At 50.3% G+C, this 20790-nt stretch overlaps 6 protein-coding genes across 6 annotated transcripts; 2 read left to right on the forward strand and 4 right to left on the reverse strand.

The window, feature by feature from the left end:
* Window positions 1–75: 75 nt before the first annotated feature.
* J7337_002624 (uncharacterized protein) lies at window positions 76–906 on the reverse strand (the record flags this gene model as incomplete). Its single annotated transcript, XM_044820351.1, has 4 exons — window positions 76–355; window positions 409–519; window positions 573–678; window positions 795–906. 4 exons carry the CDS (start codon window positions 904–906, stop codon window positions 76–78), a joined length of 609 nt encoding a protein of 202 aa, XP_044684651.1.
* A 2788-nt stretch (window positions 907–3694) lies between these two features.
* Window positions 3695–7235, reverse strand: J7337_002625 (uncharacterized protein; the record flags this gene model as incomplete). The annotated part of the gene is made up of 2 exons (XM_044820352.1): window positions 3695–3753; window positions 3803–7235. 2 exons carry the CDS (start codon window positions 7233–7235, stop codon window positions 3695–3697), a joined length of 3492 nt encoding a protein of 1163 aa, XP_044684652.1.
* Window positions 7236–11018: 3783 nt separating this feature from the next.
* On the forward strand, window positions 11019–12335 carry J7337_002626 (uncharacterized protein; the record flags this gene model as incomplete). The annotated part of the gene is made up of 2 exons (XM_044820353.1): window positions 11019–11160; window positions 11215–12335. 2 exons carry the CDS (start codon window positions 11019–11021, stop codon window positions 12333–12335), a joined length of 1263 nt encoding a protein of 420 aa, XP_044684653.1.
* Window positions 12336–12689: 354 nt separating this feature from the next.
* Window positions 12690–13546, reverse strand: J7337_002627 (uncharacterized protein; the record flags this gene model as incomplete). Its single annotated transcript, XM_044820354.1, has 3 exons — window positions 12690–13322; window positions 13374–13463; window positions 13520–13546. 3 exons carry the CDS (start codon window positions 13544–13546, stop codon window positions 12690–12692), a joined length of 750 nt encoding a protein of 249 aa, XP_044684654.1.
* A 595-nt stretch (window positions 13547–14141) lies between these two features.
* J7337_002628 (uncharacterized protein) lies at window positions 14142–16508 on the forward strand (the record flags this gene model as incomplete). The annotated part of the gene is made up of 1 exon (XM_044820355.1): window positions 14142–16508. One exon carries the CDS (start codon window positions 14142–14144, stop codon window positions 16506–16508), a length of 2367 nt encoding a protein of 788 aa, XP_044684655.1.
* A 603-nt stretch (window positions 16509–17111) lies between these two features.
* Window positions 17112–19181, reverse strand: J7337_002629 (uncharacterized protein; the record flags this gene model as incomplete). The annotated part of the gene is made up of 1 exon (XM_044820356.1): window positions 17112–19181. One exon carries the CDS (start codon window positions 19179–19181, stop codon window positions 17112–17114), a length of 2070 nt encoding a protein of 689 aa, XP_044684656.1.
* Between the last annotated feature and the right edge of the window lie 1609 nt (window positions 19182–20790).

Genomic DNA, 20790 nt, shown 5'->3' on the forward strand with positions numbered 1-20790 from the left:
TTAGAGTACATACGAGGGGAACTGCACTGCAGAGCCACATAGCAATGCAGGAGTTGCGTGCGTTGGGCCAACCTACTATTGCTCCCCCTTTGCAGCGTCCTTTCCGCGGTTCAGCAAACTCAGAAATGCAATACCCTCCATCAGACTGGCGGCAGAATTTCCCAAGAAACGACTCCGAGGCTTAAGAGTTCCGTCAATACGAATATGGTGGTCTGGGGCCATGTAGAAGTAACTCGACTTGGGTGGGTGGTGGGAAGTCTGTTCAGAGATGTAATATGCGCGCTTTCCATCCTCAAAATCCCAGTAGCAAGTGAATATCTCACCCAGGATAGGGTTCAGGGGTTTCTTGACGCCTCTACAGATTGTCAGTAACCGGCGCATTGACATCGACAACAAGTACAAACTTACGGAGGACGAATATGCCAACCACTGAGGTAGAACTTGACTACGGATACAAAGCGCTCGACGGGGTCGTCTATGGATGGAATCTGAAGGAGCATTTCGGGGTGGCACATGAAGCTGCAATCAACAAGTTAACCTCTGGTTTTCATGACTTAGACAGGGGAATTCACTTCGTGATGCGCTCGAGCATACTGCGGGGTTCGAGAATGAAGGTGGGAAGAACGACACGACTCAGATCGGCCCCGGGTCGCAGTTGAGAGATAATATGGGAGAGGACTTGAATGCATCATGATGGTCAGTCCAAGGTCGAAAGGCTGAGGCGGTCGGTTTGAGTCGCAATCGCACCGTTACTGCGAAAAGTCGACGCGACCTGCGACGAAGGAGGGGCTCACCATTGCCCTGATCGGGCTCCATCACTAGGGTGTCATCCTCAGCGTCAGGACCACGAGGGTCATCGGTAGAGGAGCGAGTGCCTGCAGGTTGCGAGAACCAGTTTGTCAACATAGCGACTCTTCAGCGGCCAAGAAGAAGAGAGAAAAAATATATGTTTTTTTCCCAAGAAAAATATAAGGGATTTTGGCGGGGTGCAGATTTGGGAGGGGCAAGAACAGAACTCGATCAATAACTAGAAGGTCAGGGATAGGGACAGGGACGGAGGATTCGGATTTGCTGAGTGGGGATCCAATGTGAAAGGATGTGGGTGAGTGAGCACTTGAACCGAATAGAGAACATAACAGAACAGAGCAGAGGGGGGCGCCCTTCACTAGAGCTCCAAGCTACCAAGAACTATGGATGCCAGCACTGCAGCGTCTGGGTGACGTCTTGAACAAGGGAGACACCAACGCAAATTCAGTGTAGCGTGGGGAAAAGATTCCACGGAGTCGATTGCGCATTTCAGCCGTCACAAGAGGTTCCGGTTCTTTATAGGACGAGAAAGAGGATAGGCAAACTCACTGGCGGTGCTGCCGGTCCTGCGGCGTCCATGAGAGACAAGACCCATGACCATTGTTGCTTGCTGCAAGAGGCTGCTGCCTAGGTAAGGACGTTGGTATGCGAACGATTTCGTTTGCTAAATAAGGCTCTCAAAGAATGTCGGTATGGAACACAACCAGATCAACAACGTACGGGACCACAGTCCTTTATCAGAGGCGCAAATTGAGCTTTGTTGGGCTGGGTGCGGGGCCTTTATATGATGTAGTTAGGTAGACAGGAAGTCACAACAGTCATAGAGCTCAAGTGGAGCTTGAGAAATAGCGATATCGTTTGCGAGCGGTGGTTGAACGGAGGTGATGAAGTGAGAATAATTGCTATGGAGTTTGAGCGGGTTGATATTGAAGTGGATTGGATGAGATTGGACTGGACTGGATGGAGAGAAAAGGATACGGAGGAAAGATGAGGCAGTCAGTCACCAAAGATTAGATATCTGGGCAGGTAGGTAGGTAGGTAGCTATGGCAATGACGGAACGGATGGCTCGGTATTGACAAAAACGGTCTTGAAATGACCAGTGACGCCAGGGGATGATGGGCACTGAAAGAAAGGATCACGTTTCTGAACAACCTTCCAAGGCAGATTAGCATCACGTAGGTCGGCGTAGGCGTAGGCACCTAGTTAGGTAGGTAGTGGAGGTGCCTGGTAATGGCAAGTGGCGGCATCAACCATCTGAGCAGCCTGCAGGCATCGAGAATAAAGACTACCGTAGGTGCCTACACTACCTACCTATGTAATGAAGATCCAATTATTTCCATGAACCAATCCGTCAGATCTGCCCCGCGATGGAGAAGGATTGTCTTTGCGTTGACCAGGAAGTGGGGGGCTGATGTCTGCCCTGGCTGCCAAGGAATAACCCTGAAGAGTCAACACGTCCCCAATGGAATCTTTCATGAGGTCTATTTGTTTATTAGGATGTATAATTCCCTACCCGTGTATCGTAGGTAGGGTCTATATGAGTATTTCCCCTCTTAACTAGTGCCTGTCGTAAAAGATTGCAGCAGGGGAGTTGATAAATTCTGGTGTCACAAGCTGAACCTCACTGGAGCTAACAGGGAGCTTAGCTTACCTAGGTACCTCAGGTAGCTTGAACTACGTCAGAGCCATGAGCTCACACACACCGCCCGGCCATTCCAGCCCAGCGGGAACTTCACGCAATCGAATCAGTGCTGACTGTACTACAGTGAATGATCAATGATATCATCCACGCTACACTGGAGGGAAATCTAACAAGCATCTACCGACCAAAGGAATGTTCAAGAACGGCGTCCGTTCATAATAAATTGCTCGTAGGTTACGTATAAATCCTCACCGTATAAGTGGGTGAGTGATTAAATAGCCAAATGGCTGCCATCTCACATGTCAAGACTACGTACATAGTAGGTACTAATGTATAAACGAATCCAGTCAACAGCCTGATACTCCAAGCTACCTCACCTACTAACCTTGCCTTAGGGCGTTAGGTGTATGTTTGCTCGTATATTGTAATGGTACGAAACACCTGGCCCAATCATGACGGTAGCTATCAGGCTTCGGCCCCTCTCGGCCCGGGTCCCTCTAGACCCTTTCTTCTTAAGGCTGAGGCTCCTCCGGGCTTAGGTGGGTGCAGTAACTAAAAGTCTCCTAACGGTGCAGCAGAATTCGTCAACAGTATTTTAATATTGTTGTCTCTATCGACTGACTGCTTGTCTACCAGTCCATAAGATTACCTATGGCCTGCTCTCGGTTGCTCTATTTCTCGATACCATCCAAGCCATAATGGACGATACATCTACTCGTAGAGTGGTCTATCTACCTCTGGTTCTCACTCTCTCCTCCTCTCCCCTTGGTATTCAATGATATGATAGAGCATTCCCACATAAATAAATAAAAATAGAACAAAAGCAATGCGGCTTGCTTCAGATGATGATTCGCCGAGGCCGGCACTTCCGACCAGATCAAACTGAGGTATTATCGTGCTCGAGCCAACCCATCAATCATTCCAGATTTGCTTGGGGCATTATTTCAAATATAGCCCATATACAAGTCCAACTCCTTTCGTTCTCGCGATTTCGGCCTCTCAATGTCTCCGTCGTCCGGGAGTACCGATCCAACTCGACCCGTTGCTCTAGCTGTTCAATCAGACACGGGTTTCGGACTCTTGTGGTATCCCGGACCTCCGATTTGTCTTCCTGGCGGCAATCGAGCTACCGCGATATCCCTTACTCATTGACAGTTCCGTTCTGGGTATAAAGAATTTCATCCAGGCCTTTTGTTCGATTCCAGGGACGCATGCGTCTCACTGCCATGCTCTTCAATGGAGGTTCACTTCTTTTTTGAACCTTTGATTGGTGCTGGTAAGCACTGTGCCAGCGCGTCTCGGTCTGTTCATTGTCAGCATTGTCCAAGTTATTGTTCACTCTATTCACTAACCTGACTCGTTCTCAAACAAAATCGAAATATCATCATGCTCGCCTGGTAAATCTGGTAGGTCAAGGCAGACAAAAGCCATGTCGTCGTAGTCACCGTCTTTGTCTGCCGGTAGTCGTGGTAGAGGGAACTTGGCATCAACAAACTTAATACCACATTTGCTACTTCGCTGTACACTTTCATACACGTCGGTCCCCTTCAAGACGAAGTTCATGCAGTGGCCGTGATGGAAATCCTCGAAGAAGGCCAGCAGCTGTAACTGTTTGTCTTCTTGTCGAATAACCTGTATTCGGGTGTATCCTGCTTCCCATTTTTTGTGAATTGGTACAACCATACGACGTCGCTGAATCGCAAATGTGACTGCAAGGGCATCGAAGATCACCTCGAATCCTGTCATTGCATATTGGAAATCATGCAGGTCCTTCAAGTTATTGAACTCGAACGTCCGGATCGTTTGGTTGTGTCGCAGCAGCTGCAATGCATCAGACATGTTCCTGGGAAGCTCTTTCGGCACCTGGGCCTCAGATACCGAGATAGTCATGTCTTTTTGTGGTTGCCGAAGAACTCGAAAGACTTTAGCGTTGCTCACTTCCAGCCTAACACGTAATTCCCCAGGTGCCACATTGATGCGATCAGCAACATTACCATTCTGGTAGTCTATTACAACTTTGAGGTGATCGGCCAATACTGTTGGGGGCATCTCTCCGCCATACTCATCATTGACCACTCTCACGGCCTTCCAAGGCATGCGACTGAATGGAGCCATACCCAGGGGCTCACGGAGACTTTGAGCCACAGAGAAGTTCTTGAGTGGCACGTCTGAGTAAATCTTCTCGTCATGATCCAGAGCTGTTCCGGTGAGAATCGAGTGAAACTTGATTCTTGCCTTGTCATCACTGAACACCATCACCATGCGACCCTTGGATTTGCCATTCTCATACTTGATAGCTAAAGACGGAGCATCGCCATCACCGCGAAAGAATCCGAACTGGACAGGTTGAGCTGGGGAATAGACGTGCTGAACACCACTCAGTGTTCTTGTCTTTGGTCCAGTCACCACCGCGATTCGGAAACCAAGGTGCCATGTACGAGTGGCTGCAGGGCCATTCTCCTTGTAAAGCTTCTCAAAAAGCGAGATCTCACAATATGGTGTTGGTTCTTTGGGGAATTGACGATAGTTGGGGTCTGCATCCATGACCTGGAACGACCGCAATGTTGACCTGAATACCATACTCTCGTCACTTCGTGGGTAAAGGGAGTTGTTGACCTTGCTTCCGAAATCGTACATGTTCCACAGTGTTCTGAAATCTTGCTGAACGAGTTGAATGGTCAACATGAAGCCACGTCGTAATCGAATGTCGACGGTGCATGTTTCCTTTCGCCATCGCACATCGTCCCAGATTGGGCCAACGTTCTTGTTCTCTTGAATAACAAGCTGTACGTGGCCGTTCTGGCTGGCGAGGATGAAAACAAGCCCGGTGGACTTCTGCGGGCGAACCATTGAGAGCAAACACGGAAAGTAAAGTTTTTGGTCTTCATGGCCTTGTTCCATAAGATAGGCATCAGCTGGCACTCTGCCATAGTTAAAGTTATCGGTAGTATCGCCCACGGGGAGAGAATCAAGAAGCCTCAACTTAGACATCGGGCTTGTCATCGCTGTGAGACCCGAAGCCCAGTTGCCAGAAAGAAGAGCAATCATATCTTGGCTCAGAGGTGGGTACTCAACCCATATTGACTTGTCTATGCTCTGTGGTAAAAATGCATCTTCAGGGGGCAAGAAGCCGTTACGTTTCATAGACATGGCCAGCTTCTTAAGCGCTGAGACCAGACTCGTGCTCACGTCGTCGACTTCGGGATCAATTTCAATCCCCTGCGCTTGCCCAATTTCTGGAATCACAAGCTCGCAAAGCCAGAATGCTTTGGCCAAATTAGCATATGCCTGCTGGCGATCCCTGTCGTTTTGCATCTGGCCCTGAGGAGAATTGGGCCTTTCCCTGATTGCGACCTCCAAACCCATGCGACCTTTGAGAAACCACCATAGTGCGCCACGGCCAAATTCAATCAATGAACAGGTCGACAGAGGCTTCACGGATTCCGCATGGAGGCGAAAGAGCTCAAAAAGATGGCTTGTCCTGGAGGTGAATGTCTCAAGGGCTTGCTCAGCAGCCGCAGAAGTACCATCAGCGACTCTCACAGACAATGCTCTAGAAGCCATCATGGGAGGAGCACGCTGCGGTGCAATGCTCGGTTGCCTGGACAATTGGTTGACTTCTGAGGTTGGAGTAGAGGCCGCAGAAACCGCAGTGGGAGCTGGAGCCTGAGCCCCAGACGGCGATCCAGATAAGCTAGGAGCAGAGGCTGGAACTGCAGCTGGGGGCGCGGGAGGAGAATACGAAGATGAGTTGGAATGGAGAGAAGCTGCAGGGCTATACTCAAGGCTCGGTTTCGAGACTTGAGCTTCGGGGGATGGAGGCCCTCGTCTTCGTGATTCGACTGGAGAGGACGAAAGAGGCGTGGCGGAATGGGGATCGTCCCAGTTGTGTGAGGATGCAGAGGTGGCACTGGCTACCCGAGCAGCTTCAGCAAAGGCCCGGCCTTCTGCCTCTCGCTGCTGCGCAGAATGAATCTCAATATATGACCTCCTATTCTCATCTTGTCTTGCTGCTGGACCCAAAAACCTCGCGCCTATTGGTCTTCCTGGGCTAAGTGAGTGCTGCTGCGCAGATACAGGTGAGACCAGCTCGTCTGATTTAGAATTACGGTCAAGTCCAGCCTCAGACTCTTCGTCGGAGTCGGGAGTGTAAATTGACGAGAAGCCTGTTTGGGTTCGAGACAAAGGCTTTGGTCGGAAATCGTCTACGGGTGAGCCTGAAGCAGCTGAATCAGGAGGAGGGGGTCGTCCTGGTGGCATTGGGGCTCTGCGGTGAGCAGGAGGTTGTGGTGGTTGTGGTGGTTGTGATACTTGCGGTTGTTGTTTGGGACGGGCTACTCTGCGCTTCGAGATCTCTTGAGTTGGTATCTCGGACTCATCACCTCCTTCGCCAATTATTTCGGGAGCAGTATCATCAAACCTCACCGTCAGACCTTTCTTGTTGGGCCGTGGGCTTCGTCTCGGTGACTTTGTAGTATCAGGTCGACCTGTGACGAGAGGACGGTTTTGCTGGGCTGCATGATTAAGTCCTAAAGCTTGAGGATAACGAGAGATTGATGTGGTATCAAGCTTGGCCAGCTTTGGAAGCGACGACGGCGGGGGAGGCGGGGGAGGGTTTGTGATTGTTAGGTTGTCTGAGGAGCTATGGAGGAATGATTCGACATTGGCAGCGGACCGCGCTTCTTCGCCTTTGCGGTCTTTGGCACCAAACAGCTTGCCCATAAGGCGGTCTCGCCTCGAAGATCGCCCATCAGGGACCTGGATGGTAGGTATGTCGTTCTCCATGGGGGATATAATGGGGGAGGGAAGCGAAAGGTTCAGCACACCGGCATTGACCCAAAGAGGAGAAACTGAGAGTTGGGTTGAGGATAGTAAGCACAGAACGCCTATGTCTTTGCAGGAACGGAGAGACGTGGTTCCTGGTCGCTGTCACCTCTGCTGGAACGATTACAGGACGGTACCGGAGCAGTAGAGATAGTGGAGTCGTCCAATGAGGCAGGCTTGTTTCTGGCGACGAGGATCAACTGTTGGACATGTGGGGATGTAGGCGGGAGGTTCTATGTGGCGCTTGACGGTCGTCGGCCAAAGGTCAAAGCAGGATGGGCGGTATCGTTGATGGGTTCTTTGTGGCGAGTCTGACAAAGGGGTCGTCGAGAGTTAGGGGATATCTGCGATAAGCAATCCAATCGTGGGCGGAGTTGAGGTGCAAGTGAGCTAAGGTAAGGTACCTAGCTGTTGGCAATGGCGGGTGGTGTAGATATGGCGGGGAAGATGGAGGTGAGGCGTCGTGTGCTGCTTCGATGCAGGCCTCCAGATCGAACAAGAACCGAGAATATTAACTAGGTAGGTGGGAAAGGAAGAAAAAGGAAGTGCACCAGATTCGTAGAGATCAGACACGCAATGGCCAATCCAATCTTTGTACGTGTGTATATGTACAACCACCCTCTGGGCTCGAATGTTACATACAGCACAACGTTGGGCAGGATGAGACCGTGTGTACTTACTGCGTTTGCGCTGCGCTGTTCTACGCTACGCTACAGCTCTCAAGTCAAGTGCACAGGCAATTCTCCTTTGTCGCCAGGGCACCAACTCAGGCTCCAGTTGCGGGCAGGGGAGAGCACCAGCAGGGATGGGCTAAGCAAGGATGAATGGTAGAGGGAGAATGTGCCAAGAAAGGGTCTTTTCTTCCCTACCTACCTTATTTCCTCGTACTTGTTGGTCTGGCGAGCGGCTCCTCTGTCGTATAGGGCGAATTGCATATAACGAAGTGGATGAGAAAGCGATGTGGCTGATTGGATAACTCAAATACAGATGGTCGATATGGACGACAGTAACGTGAGGAGGCTCTAACAATTCCGCACCATTACCAAATACTAAAGACAAAGTAATTACTGTACATAGAGGATGGAACAGGTCAGAGGGGAAATAGAAAGATGAGGTCAGAAAAGAGAGGGGAGGTGAATTTGTGACAGGCCGGGTATGTGTGCCTGACTTACTGAAGTCCCCATGAGCGATGATCCAGGGGAGTTTCAGAGTCACAGGGATCAACATCAAAGGGCAGCAAGTGAGTGGTCCCTGGTTGGGCCCGGCCAAGTCAAAGACCAAGTTACCTGGCAACAACCAAATCAAGATCCATAGCGAACATTCATCATCATCATCATCAACACATCAACACGATAATTGTGGCACACGAGTTATTTAACGCGCTTCGCAATCGTTGAGTCTGAAGATCGCCAACGTTGGGCTAATAGGTACTCAGGTATACGTATATATAGACCGTCGAGATATTCTCTCTCCAAAGCTGCAGGGCAAGATACTTCGATAGTGTCAAGCTCCAGTCAATCTTTGCCGTGTACTCCGCACCGCATAATGAACAAGATCTTACAATGACGAAGCTTGGGCACCTCGATACACTTACTAGCAAAATACGAATGAAGGAATGGCTCTCGCCATAAATTAATTACCTTGCCAGACCACCTGACTCCTCCTTCAGAGCCATCATGCTATCATCCTGGATGCTGGAGATTGTGAAGGTGCAGAGCGAGACCCTTAATTCGATTTCCCCATCCACTCCAGACTCATCAGCCTCCACTCACACTCATTAGGCTCTTGATGTCGACCGTGTTAGTGGCTGATCGGCCTATGGTTGCGCAAGCTGTTCGTTGTTGTGCCGAGAGTGATGACGAGACCGTTTCCATTGTGAAGATTCCAATGCGTAGCAGATCTGCCCTCGCAGCGCTTCCCGATTCGGTAGCATCCCTCGTGTGTGAAGGACGAACCGGGCTTTGTCCGCCTGTGGTCCGGAAGTTCAAAGGATCGAAACCCCAAAACCTCTAGGGAAAGGTGCGCAGTGGTGGCTTGTGAGTGCCGGGCTGAAACACACACGTCCCCTCAAACTATCGGCTACGGCCGTAGCCCGTTATTCCACCGTCCAGAACATCGGAACGTCCAATGTCTGGTATACGGTAATGGAGTTGCATTTACCCACTAAAGCTTGACTAGATTGTCGCAACCCTCACGATGTCTCCCTTCCCTTATCGGAATATCTCACTGTTATTTCGTCTTGGGGAACATTCTTATCTACCCCTCGATGTTTCTCCTCATCAAGTCTCTCGAATCGGATCCTGTCTGTACTAGCTAGGTAGCTTAGCTCAGAAAAGGTCTTAAAGGCTTTGAATCAAATCCCTACAACAAGTACACAATTGGAGACTACTGCATAGAGGCTAGTGCTATACTAACGTTAGCATCTCAGGCTGGTGCTTGAATGGAACGTGGAGCTGGGTCCTTGGTGGCCCCTCTGCTGCTGTGTACGAAACATATCCGTTTCTTCCTCGAGTTCTGATCGCTTCCCAAGACTTTGTGGTACGATGGGACCTTCGTAGGCACCTTAGGTCACCGGCTGAGGGACACGTATGTATGCACTGGCGTACTATGTGACTTGATCTTGTTAACAGATAGGGAATTTATGGTTGTGTTTCAAGTAAAATCGACTCGCGATTCAAGGCATAATAAGGTCGTGAAGTGAATAGGAGCCATGGCAATATCGTATTGATTCATTTCGCGTCCCAGTCGCTCACTTATTTCCTCTCCATACGTAGTATTAGCTTGTTCGCATGCAGTTCTCGTATGTCGCTAGCTTCACAAATTCTCCGCGACAATAAATAGCAGCTCTCTAAGCGTCACTCCGAGCCGAGGCGGTTCTCTTTTTAGACCTCGTATTGCAGGCAGTCCATGTCCACAAAGCTTACATGTCCAACAGGAGTGCTCCATGCTCCCTGTCACAGTGCATGTATCGATGGCATGGCGCCTGCAGTGATCTTGCATTGCCAATACATTTCTCAATGAGACCGCGATAATGTAGTCTGATCAAGCAATGGCTGGTATGAATGCAGATATGCAATTCCAGCTCGGTGGAGTCTGATCTAAGACCTAGGTAGCAACCACAAATATGATAATTCGTCTCTCTGAGGCACGGTTGCCTGTGGCACTCTCGAGCTATCAGAATCGGCCGTGAGGTTTGTGTCCAGGCGTGTGTGAGAGAGTTGACAGAGAATGTGTAATTAATACATTTGTTAATGTTAATTAAGCTATATTTATACTAAACTAAACTCTTATCAAATACTTGAAGAGATAAGTCTGAATGCGTGACCTTGTATGCGACGGTCCACCGTCCATATAAATCTGATAGACACACATCAAATTCCCTGTACTGTTACATCGTTGCCCCGTGCTTCACGGTTGAATACGGCAATATCTAACATCTGCATGTCTCAGTAACATAGGCATCACATATTTCAGTCTGCCAAAGCATCTTGTTATTTGGAATATCGTTCTCATCAGCCCTAGGTTTAGGTTAAGCCTTATCTTGTACGTCCCTACCTAGTATGCCCCCAGGGATAGGTAGGTTAAGCGATCTTATCGATAACAAATCTTATCGATGACTAACAACAATCGCCTCCATTCGGATTCTGCGAAGAATTTATACAGGCTACCTATCACTGTCCCAAGTGGCAGAAGGATGTAAACAGTTGCCAACCAGGCATGCTCACGCAGATAATTCGACGAACCATGGCTACAGAAGTCAAGCGAGTACCCATTCCCCGACGGGGTGTAGATTACCGTGGCAAGGTTGTCCTTGCGCCCATGGTTCGCTCAGGAGAGCTTCCATCAAGACTTTTGGCTCTCAAGTATGGCGCGGATCTTGTCTGGGGTGAGAGGCATAGCAAAAATATGTCAAGATATCATTTCTAACTTCAATCGACAGGTCCTGAAACTGTGGATTACTCTATGATTGGAACTTCTCGTCGATTTGATGAAGACTCAAGAACGATAGAGTGGTATCGTCTCTCATCCCATGGCCAGAAGGACCCTCCTCCGGATGCCAAGGAGAGCATTATCTACAGAATGCTGCCAGAGGTTGAAAAAGACAAGCTTATCTTCCAAATCGGTACATCGGATCCCGATCGTGCAGTAGCAGCCGCTAGGCTGGTGGCCGCAGATGTTGCCGGCATCGATGTCAACGCTGGTTGCCCAAAGCCCTTCAGCACTAGCGGAGGGATGGGTGCCGCCCTTCTCAAGACTCCAGATAAACTATGCGCTATTCTTGAAGCTCTCGTTAAGAATATTACCCCTGAATTTGAGATTGGAATCAGCGTTAAGATCCGACTCCTCGACACCGCAGCGGAAACAGAGGCACTCGTTCGCCGTCTTTGTGCGACAGGCATTACAGGACTAACTATCCATTGCCGGACGACACCTATGAGACCCAGAGAGCGGGCTATTAGAGGGCAGCTACGTATGGTTGCAGAAGTCTGCCATGAGTATGGTGTTGCCTGCTTGATGAATGGCGACGTTGAGAATAGGGACCAAGGTCTCCAGCTCGCCAAAGAGTTCGGTGCGGACGGTGCGATGATTGCAGTCGCGGCTGAAAAGAACCCAAGCTGCTTCAGGAGTGTAGCAGATGGCGGGCTGGCATCCTGGGAAGAAGTTGTCGATCATTATGTGAAGACTGCGATCGATGTTGACAACCGGTTCGGCAACACCAAGTTCCTGCTCTCAAACATGGTCCCTGGAAAGTCAAAATCTTACCAACCAATGAACCAGTCCAAGAATTATAAGAGCCTCTGCGAGGCGCTGTCCCTTGGAAAACACCTCGAGTCCGCTCGCATTATAGATAGCAAGCGAGGGCTGGATCAGCCTCTGCAGGGGAAAGCTGCCGAGAAGGCCGCAAAGAAGGCTGCAAAGAGGGCCAATGCACAGGCTGATTCACTGCCAGGGAAGTCAGAAAGAGAAAACGAACAGAAGCGCAAGCGGAGAATGTCTGATAACAGACCCTTGAAGCAGGTGAAGACATCTGAACCCGCACCAGTTGCAACGGCTGTTTAGGAAAATGGTCAGTTGGACGGTACAAAGGTTAGGGAATGATAAGGGGCGTACGGTTGAGTTAGAAACTTTGGGTTCGCATTACTTGGAGTTAAGGACACAGGCTCAGAGGACCATAGCGTGGGAGCAGAACACATAGAAAGCTACCGCATCATTAGATCATAAAGGAATAGTAGAGAAACGGTGGCAAGGAATATTTTCTTTTTCATGAATAAAAAAGGAAAGGAAGCCCAGCCTATTCAAAATACATACAGATATTTGTAGCTGGCGCTAAGGACCGGCCAATGATACAAATGAACAGTTTTTGGGAACTCTATTTAATAGTACATCTCATTTCATCTCGCTTTTCGAAATCCTTTATTTGCCCTTCTGGACCCAGCCCTCAACAGCCTCTCGTGCATCTGTCACTTTTTCATCGACATAACGGACACCGACCTGGCTATGTGCCTTGGCAAAGCTGACGCTGTTGACGATACTCTCGCGCAGTCGGATGTGAGACTCGGCGATAACAGGGAACCTCTGCTCGTACTTCCAGGTCAGGTCGGAGATGTTGCGCATGGTGACAGGGAGAACGGTCCAGCCAGCGCCGATACCCAGGGCGAGGGGGAGCGAAGCGCGGAGGATAATGCTGCGATTGCGAGTAATGATACTACCGGCCATAGCAGCGACCAGAACGTAAATGGCGCCGGGCATAAGTTTCTCGCCGCTTTCACGGGAGGGAGCCAGTGAAGCGATGGTACTGGTGAAAGATTGCTCGAGATTGAAGGCTGAATCCATGGTCTCGTTGACCTTGTTCTCAGCAGCTACTGCGTACTTGTACAGAGCCAGGCGACCTCTACCAATATGGACGGCCAGCCGCTCAGTGGGAGTAGGCGAGTGATGCCTCTCCTCATCGTCGACCGGCTCAACGGGTGTCGCAGCAACGGGTGGTGGTGTTACAGGTGCGGGATTTGCTGTCGGGATATCGTAATCGTCGTAGATGGGTTTTCGCTATAGGGCTGTTAGGAAGTTATTCAAGTCCATTGATGCTCCATGACAAACCTTGAGGTCGCTGGGACCTTCGGCGAAAACAGTAGCCGGAGCCAGTGCCATGCCGCCGAGGGCCATGGCCGCCAGCGGTGCCAGGGAGCGCTATACAGATCAATTAGCATGAAGGAGCTTATCTAGAGCTACGAAGTATTACTGACCCGCGAGAACACCACTCGTGAAGCCATTGTGCGCTCAATTGACGAGTGAGTGGGTGAGAAAGACGTCACGCGAATTCAAGATGGACGTCGGATGCTCGTGAGCACAATGACCACTGTCGGAAAATCTAGGACGGACGTTCTATTGGACCACTCAGAGTTCAGCTTGGAGAGGTTGACGGGATGACTAAGATTTCCAATCCCAGTACAGAAAGGCACAACTCAACCTACCTATCTGAGGTAGGTAGGCCCCTTTCCTACCCTAAGGTATCCAACCTTTAGGTACCTACCTAGTACCTAGGCGCTAGGCTGCTAGTTATGGGCGGAGATGCCCTATAAAACAAGGAAGGTGACAAGGGACGGATCCGAAGCCGGAAAGCCCGACAAGGCAGGAAAGTCGCTTCTGAAAGTCTTCCTCCGATATCTTTGATTCTCGATCTACCTAAAGTAAAGAATACTAGGTACTACTATAAGGTAGGTAAGCATACCTGAGGTATCTTATCAGCCGCGTTTTCACTCCAATATCTGCTACTCTTCCCCGCCGTTGGGAGAAAAGACGGCGGTTTATCACTTCGATTGCTGTTGGATCATTCATGGATTCGATCTTCTTACCTGCATATTTATAATGCTGAGTTCGAGGGGCAACCGCCTCTGGATCTGTAATAGATGTGTTCGACACACGGCCAAACCTCCACAACGGCGATGGAACTCTATTACCTCCGCAGTAGCCCAGGTCATCTCGCCAAGCAGACTGGTCGATCACACCACGAGCACGAATCACGATGATACTGTTTTACGCAACTTATTCGACGCCCCCACGGGCAGAACCTTCCCCAAGTTCAGCTTGAAGAAGAGCCAAGGTCTCTTCAAGAACCGATACCTCACCAGCCCTGATGGTTTCCAACAGTTCGCTCAGAAGAACCTCGAGCGGGCAAAAAATATCGTCGATAAAGTCCTCAGTGCATCCTCCGTACATGAGTACCGTGCGGTGGTCCGCGATCTTGATCGGCTTAGCGACCTATTATGCCGTGTACTGGACCTTGCAGATTTCGTTCGTATGACGCATCCAGATAGCCGGTTCCAGGAAGCGGCTGCCAATGCATGGGGTATGGTATATCAGTATATGAACCAACTTAACACCATGACTGGCCTCAGTGATCAGTTAAGTCAGGCGCTATCTATCCCCGAAGTTACAAAGGTGTGGTCGGAAGAAGAGAGAACTGTGGCTTTGCAACTCAAGTTGGACTTCATGAAATCTGCTGTGAATTTGCCAAAGGCTTCACGAGACAGATTCGTGGATCTGTCCTCGCGTATCAGCGAAATAGGATCGGCTTTTGCACAGGGAATGCAACCAGCAAGAAAACAAATTACCCTCCCAGCTTATAAGTTCTATGGCCTCTACCCAGGCATCGCAGCCACGCTCAAAGTACGACAGAACATCACGCTACCCACTCTGAGCTCAGATGCAATTGGAGCACTTCAAAGTGTGCATGACGAGGAGACTCGCAAAGAAATCTACCTGGCCCAACGAACTGCGTCTCGGGAGACTGTTATGTACCTCGAGGCAATGTTAAAGCTGAGAGGTGAGCTCGCAGAACTTGCAGGTTTCGAAAGTTATGGTCACATGGCCCTGAAGGACCGCATGATGGCCAAAACTCCTGCGTCTGTAATGGAGTTTCTCCTTGCTCTAAGAAATAATAACACACCGGTAGTCCAGGCCGAACTGCAAGAACTGGTTCTGAAGAAACGAGACAGACTCAACCTTCCAGACGTCCCACTCCAAGCATGGGATAAAGATTTTTATATGGAGAAAATCAGAGTTGACCTTAGATCTAGACAGCGGCAAGAAGATCAGCTCAACGCATTTTTTTCTGTCGGGACTGTCATACAAGGTCTATCAAGACTCTTTGATCGGCTTTATGGTATCCGTCTTGTGTTGCGGGAGACTCTTCCTGGTGAGACATGGCACCCAGAAGTGAAACGACTTGATGTTGTCACTGATAAGGGGCAACTGATTGCTGTTCTCTACTGCGATTTGTTTCATCGTCCACAAAAGTCCGGCAATCCCGCACATTTCACAGTCAGATGTTCCCGGGAGATCCTCCCTGAGGAGGTAGCAGAGGTCGCTGCTGATTATGACAGCACTGGGCCAAGTTTCGAATCACCCGAGATGGCAGCCAACGATGGCATGGAGACTTCCTCCGCGGACGGTGTACTGAAGCAGCTGCCTACTATTGCACTTGTCTGTGATTTTCAGCCAAGTGAGAACTCCAAGGAGCCCTCTTTGCTATCCTACCAGTCTGTCGAGACCCTGTTCCACGAAATGGGCCATGCTATTCACTCTATTCTTGCACGAACTAGCTTCCAGAATGTCTCTGGGACTCGTTGTGCGACCGACTTTGCTGAGCTGCCATCGACACTTATGGAGCACTTCGCTGCTGATCCCACTGTCCTATCTCTCTTTGCACGTCACTGGAAGTCGGATCGGCCTTTACCTTACGAACTCGTTGCTGAGAGAATTGGGTTGACTAAGCGATTCGAAGGCTTGGAAACGGAGAACCAGATTATTCTTGCAATGGTGGACCAGGCCTACCATGCCTCAGCTATGCGCGATGCAGATTTTAACTCAACCGCTGTGTTCCATGACATCAAGGCTCGTTTTGCCCATGGTCCTCGAGATCCGCCAAATACTTGCTGGCAGGGATTCTTTGGCCACCTGCATAGTTACGGAAGTACCTACTATAGTTATCTCTTTGACCGTGTACTCGCCGAGCGTGTTTGGCGCGTTGTGTTCAAGGCTGGTGAGAACGGAGGTGCCATCAATCGCGAAAACGGAGAGCGGTTGAAGGAGAACCTGCTAAAATGGGGAGGCGGCAGGGACCCTTGGACTTGTCTCGCCGATACGCTTCAGGATGAGAGACTCGCACCTGGTGACGAGAAATCCATGGCCTTGGTTGGGAGCTGGGGAATAAAGGATGACCACCACCCATAGGAACATAGAAATCATATACGAATCATCAAAAGTAGCCCAGTAGATCAAAGCATGCAGATGCAAACAGGTCTTCCCACGCAGTATAAGACAAGTAAAGACATGAATTCGTGCCAGAATGGCAGTGGCAGTGGTAATAGGGAGTCATGCATGGTTCTCGGTTTATTATTCTCAAAAATGACCTTCAATCGCTAATTCAAAGGGACGCGCCGCTGTTTCCGCCCAAAAGTTCCTAGTACGCCAACCTGTCACTCCCAAAACTGGGTAGGTGTCCAATGCAGAATAAAACAAGAGTAAAAATAATATAAAAGAAAATAAAATACAGAAACAGAAACAATAGCATGCCACACGTTCCAAAGCGCTGCGCTATGTCTATCGAGACGCCGGTTGTAAAAGAGTAGATATGACAAGTAAATATGGTAAGGTAATGAATGAGTGTGACGTGATGAGGAAGAAGGCGGTCGTCGTAGAGAGGTCATAAGTCATATGCCACCAGACATCGTGCAACCAAGGTACCTTTCTTGGATGAGAGACATGTGTGATTCGGCATGTTAGTTTTTGGATCGCCTCAATGGTGCAACGTGCTCTATGAAGAGACGTAACTGGCTATATCACCCGATGAACCTGCTGTGAAGACTTCTGGGCGCCCCGACCCATGGTGAGTTGTGACAGGGAAAGGGTTCGTGCGGCCTTGGTTTGCGCCAGATCTTCCTTGTCCAGATCTTCACCGAACGCTCCGAAGCTATGTCCCTCTTCGCGAGGGGTTTCAAAAGTGTCAGAGTATTCGCTCTCATCTCCATGGCCGGTTCCAATACCAGAGTCCTCGGGGTCGATATGTCGATTTTGCGATCTTGTCATGATAGCCAAGGATGCGAGATTATCGTCGTCATCGTCGTGGTCAAACGCAGACCTGTCACCGAAGGATTTGGCTGTCGGAGGCGGATCGAATCCGCTATTCGTGTTTACCGAATGAGACAAGATGCTGAGTTGGTGGCCAAGCGTCTTGACCTGAGTCTCTAGAGCTTCTCGTGCTGAGCGTTCGGTATGGATCAGGGCAAGGAGTGTTATATAGTGGTCCGTGGTGAAGATTTCGGGGGTGTTCTTAAGAAGGCTCGGGAGACTGGCTGCACCACGAATTGTTGCAGTCGAGGTGGGACGATCTTTGTTGCTGCCACTCAGAATAGCCGAAGAATGCGGATCAAGCAACACACTTCCCCTCTGGCCTGCTTTTGAATAATTTGGGTAGCCGCCGGAACGACCGAAGCTCTTTCTATGGTCCCATCTGCTTCGATCAGCCTGATGATCTGGCAAATCCGTGTGGGCTTGACCCTCAACCGGAATTGGAGGCGCAGGTCGATCTGGTGGTCCTTGGTGTGGCTGCCAGCCTGGAGCAGCATCACACATTCGGTCGAGAGCCTGCTCCAACCGATAGACTCGAGATTCGAGATTGTTTACCCGGGTTTCTAGGTTTGCTGCATGTGTGATTTTCATGCCCCCCACCTGCTTCATGTCTGCGAAGGATCCGAAATTGAAAGGCTCTGCCCGTGTTTCTTTTGGAGCGTCTTCTACTTGCTGGGCCTGTTCGATTTCCTCCATGGCGATGCCTTCTCCTTCAGCGGGGTTTGAAGACACTGGGGACATGAAGGTCGGGTCGTAACTCTCCCTCCAATATTTGATCTCATCACTGCGTCGACGAGTTTGACCATGGCTTTCATCTGGTAGCCCTGATAAGCTCCGCGATCTTCGGCGTACACCCGGGAGGTCACTTGTGATTGCACGGCCAATCTCGTGGGCGTTGTCGTCGCTCTGATCCTGCCGACTCTCCCGGCCATGGCTGCTAGCAGGTCGCGGTGAAAGGCCCGCCAGGTTGTACTCGCGCAATCTGGTCGCACTTATCCGGGCGTGGGCGTGCGATAGACCAAAGTCAGCGCTCAATGAGTTGCGCGCGCTCTCGATGGCGCGGACATCTTCTGGGCGGATAGAGTGGGATCTTAAGGCCCGATCAAATTCAGTGATGGGCAGGGAAGCTGATCGCTTGGATTCCGCTCCTGGGAAAGGACGAGTCCGTGACCTTGGAGCTGCCCTGTCTCTATGACTTAGACTAGGCACCGAGTCCTGGCCATCCTCACCCGTTGATCGACGGTATGGCCCAGGGCGCATTGGCGTGGAACCGGTTTCCGAATCAGTATTGTTGGAACTGTCGTTGCCGGTTGATTTCTTTTTTCGATTGAAAAGCTTCCCCAAAGCGCCCCGGAGAGTCGACTGCTTGCGTTGAGGGCGCTCCTTGTCCCTCGTGTCCGCGCTGACGAAGGAATGCCGCACATTGTTAGATGGTTCAGCCTTTTGCAGGCGACTCATTGTGCCAGGCTGTCGAGCATGCAAGGAAGACCTCGGCTCTTCCCTGAAAGCGTGAGGTCCATTCCGACGAGGCTCTGGGAACGTGGGAGATCTAAAATCGTTGCGCGACGGGGTGGGCTCAGTGGCCTGGGATTCTTTGAATTCACCCTGGACAGGCGTAGCCATGTTGGTACCTGGGTTGCGAATAGGGAACTCGTCATCCAAAGAAGTCGAAATAGGGACAGGCCCAGATATCCTGCCGCGGATATTGGACTGCTGTATATCAACAGGCTGAGCAGTGGGAGCAGTGCTGGCTGCTGATCTCCACGGCTTCTTCATGTTGGAAACGTGAAGGAGGACAACAAGCTGCGGATCGAATAAAGCAATAAAAATAATGGGAAAAAGGGTCTTAAGCGAAGGTAACAGAATGGAATGTCGGAGTGAAAGCGGTCAGAGATAGATACTGTAGATGGATGGCATGCCCTGGCGCATATTCATGACGGAGTGCTCGTAAAACAGGCTTACAATCCGTGCGCTCATCTGAACAAGGGCAGCCTGGCCTATCATCCGGTTGATGAGCTTGGTTTCTTTGCGTTCAAGGGTGCGTTAAGACACGGCGTGAAACAGCCAAACGAGTGTGAGAAGAAAGGAGGTGAGTTAAAATCAGTTGACAGCTTATGGCATCGCGGGACTAGGAGGGAAAAAAAAGTCGCCCTTGCGGTCCGAAGAGAGCGAGTAGGAATCCAGGGACTGGGACTGACTGGAGAGGGAGGAGAAGGAGAAGAAGGATGGGAGGACGAGAGGACGAGAGGGTTTGAAACAAATGCATACAGACAATACCGTGTCGTACCATACCATAGCATACCATACAGTACAGTACACATGGGCTTGGAGCGGTCCGAGTGGGTGGGCGACTGGCACCTATTAATGTCGGCTCAGATACATATAGGCCTATCCGTACATATGTAGACGGATAGTTAGACATGAGACGGACAGCATGCGAAACCGCGCTTGATGGTGCGGGACAGGGACCATTTGCGGGTTCTTGAAGCGCGACGAGACGTTCAATGCCACGCTGGATGGATGACAAGGAGGGACGAAAGGGGGGCCCTTGTCAGCTTGACATGCCTTACAAGGGGCCTTGGCGGGGAGGGGACAGCACCTATGTACAGTCCACTGGTTCAATTAGATAAGTAGGTAGGTAGTCTTGGTAATATAGTGTCTATCTGGTAGACTAGACGAGCGGTGAATTGGATCAGGGCAGAGTGAGGGTGATGATGGATGGGCAAGCCATTTGGACTCCCGATGCTCCCGAACGTTGCCATCTGCTATCTGCTATATCTTCCAATCGAGAACGACGGACATCTACAGAGGACTCGGGTTGATGCACCACTCCGCTGAGGAGCCTGGACATGGCATTTCAGTTGAAGCGACAAGACAAGACAAGACAAGACAAGGGTGATGCCTCAAGATCGAAACGCACGAGCCCATCAAAGATGACAAGACTCTCGTTGCCAAGAATGCGTGTTGAATTCCATTGACTGGGGACGTACTGGTAACACGACAATAGCCTCGATAGAAGGGCTGTGGCCGACCATGCAGAGAGCCCGAGTAGAGTAATTAACTAAGTTAGAGGCTTCAACGGTCTGGGATCTGGGTATCTTGCCTCGTGGCTCGAGGCCGGGTACAGGGCATTCCGGGGCATTGTTGAGACAGGGGCTCCCTGTATGTACATATGTTTCTCTCGCCTAGGTACTTACCTACAGGTGCCTCCACTAGGTACGTACACACCTTGGGCTACCTTTAGTTGCGGAACGTGTCTGCATTAGGTACTAGGTACTTAACCTACCTACCTAGGTACATACAAGAAAGGCACAGCAGAATTTGAGCAGATTTTTACTGAACAAGACAACAAACCGAGAAATACTCAACCAACGTTGGTGGTTGG

Source organism: Fusarium musae, chromosome 2, assembly GCF_019915245.1.
Source record: "Fusarium musae strain F31 chromosome 2, whole genome shotgun sequence".
NCBI classification, from domain to species: domain Eukaryota; kingdom Fungi; phylum Ascomycota; class Sordariomycetes; order Hypocreales; family Nectriaceae; genus Fusarium; species Fusarium musae.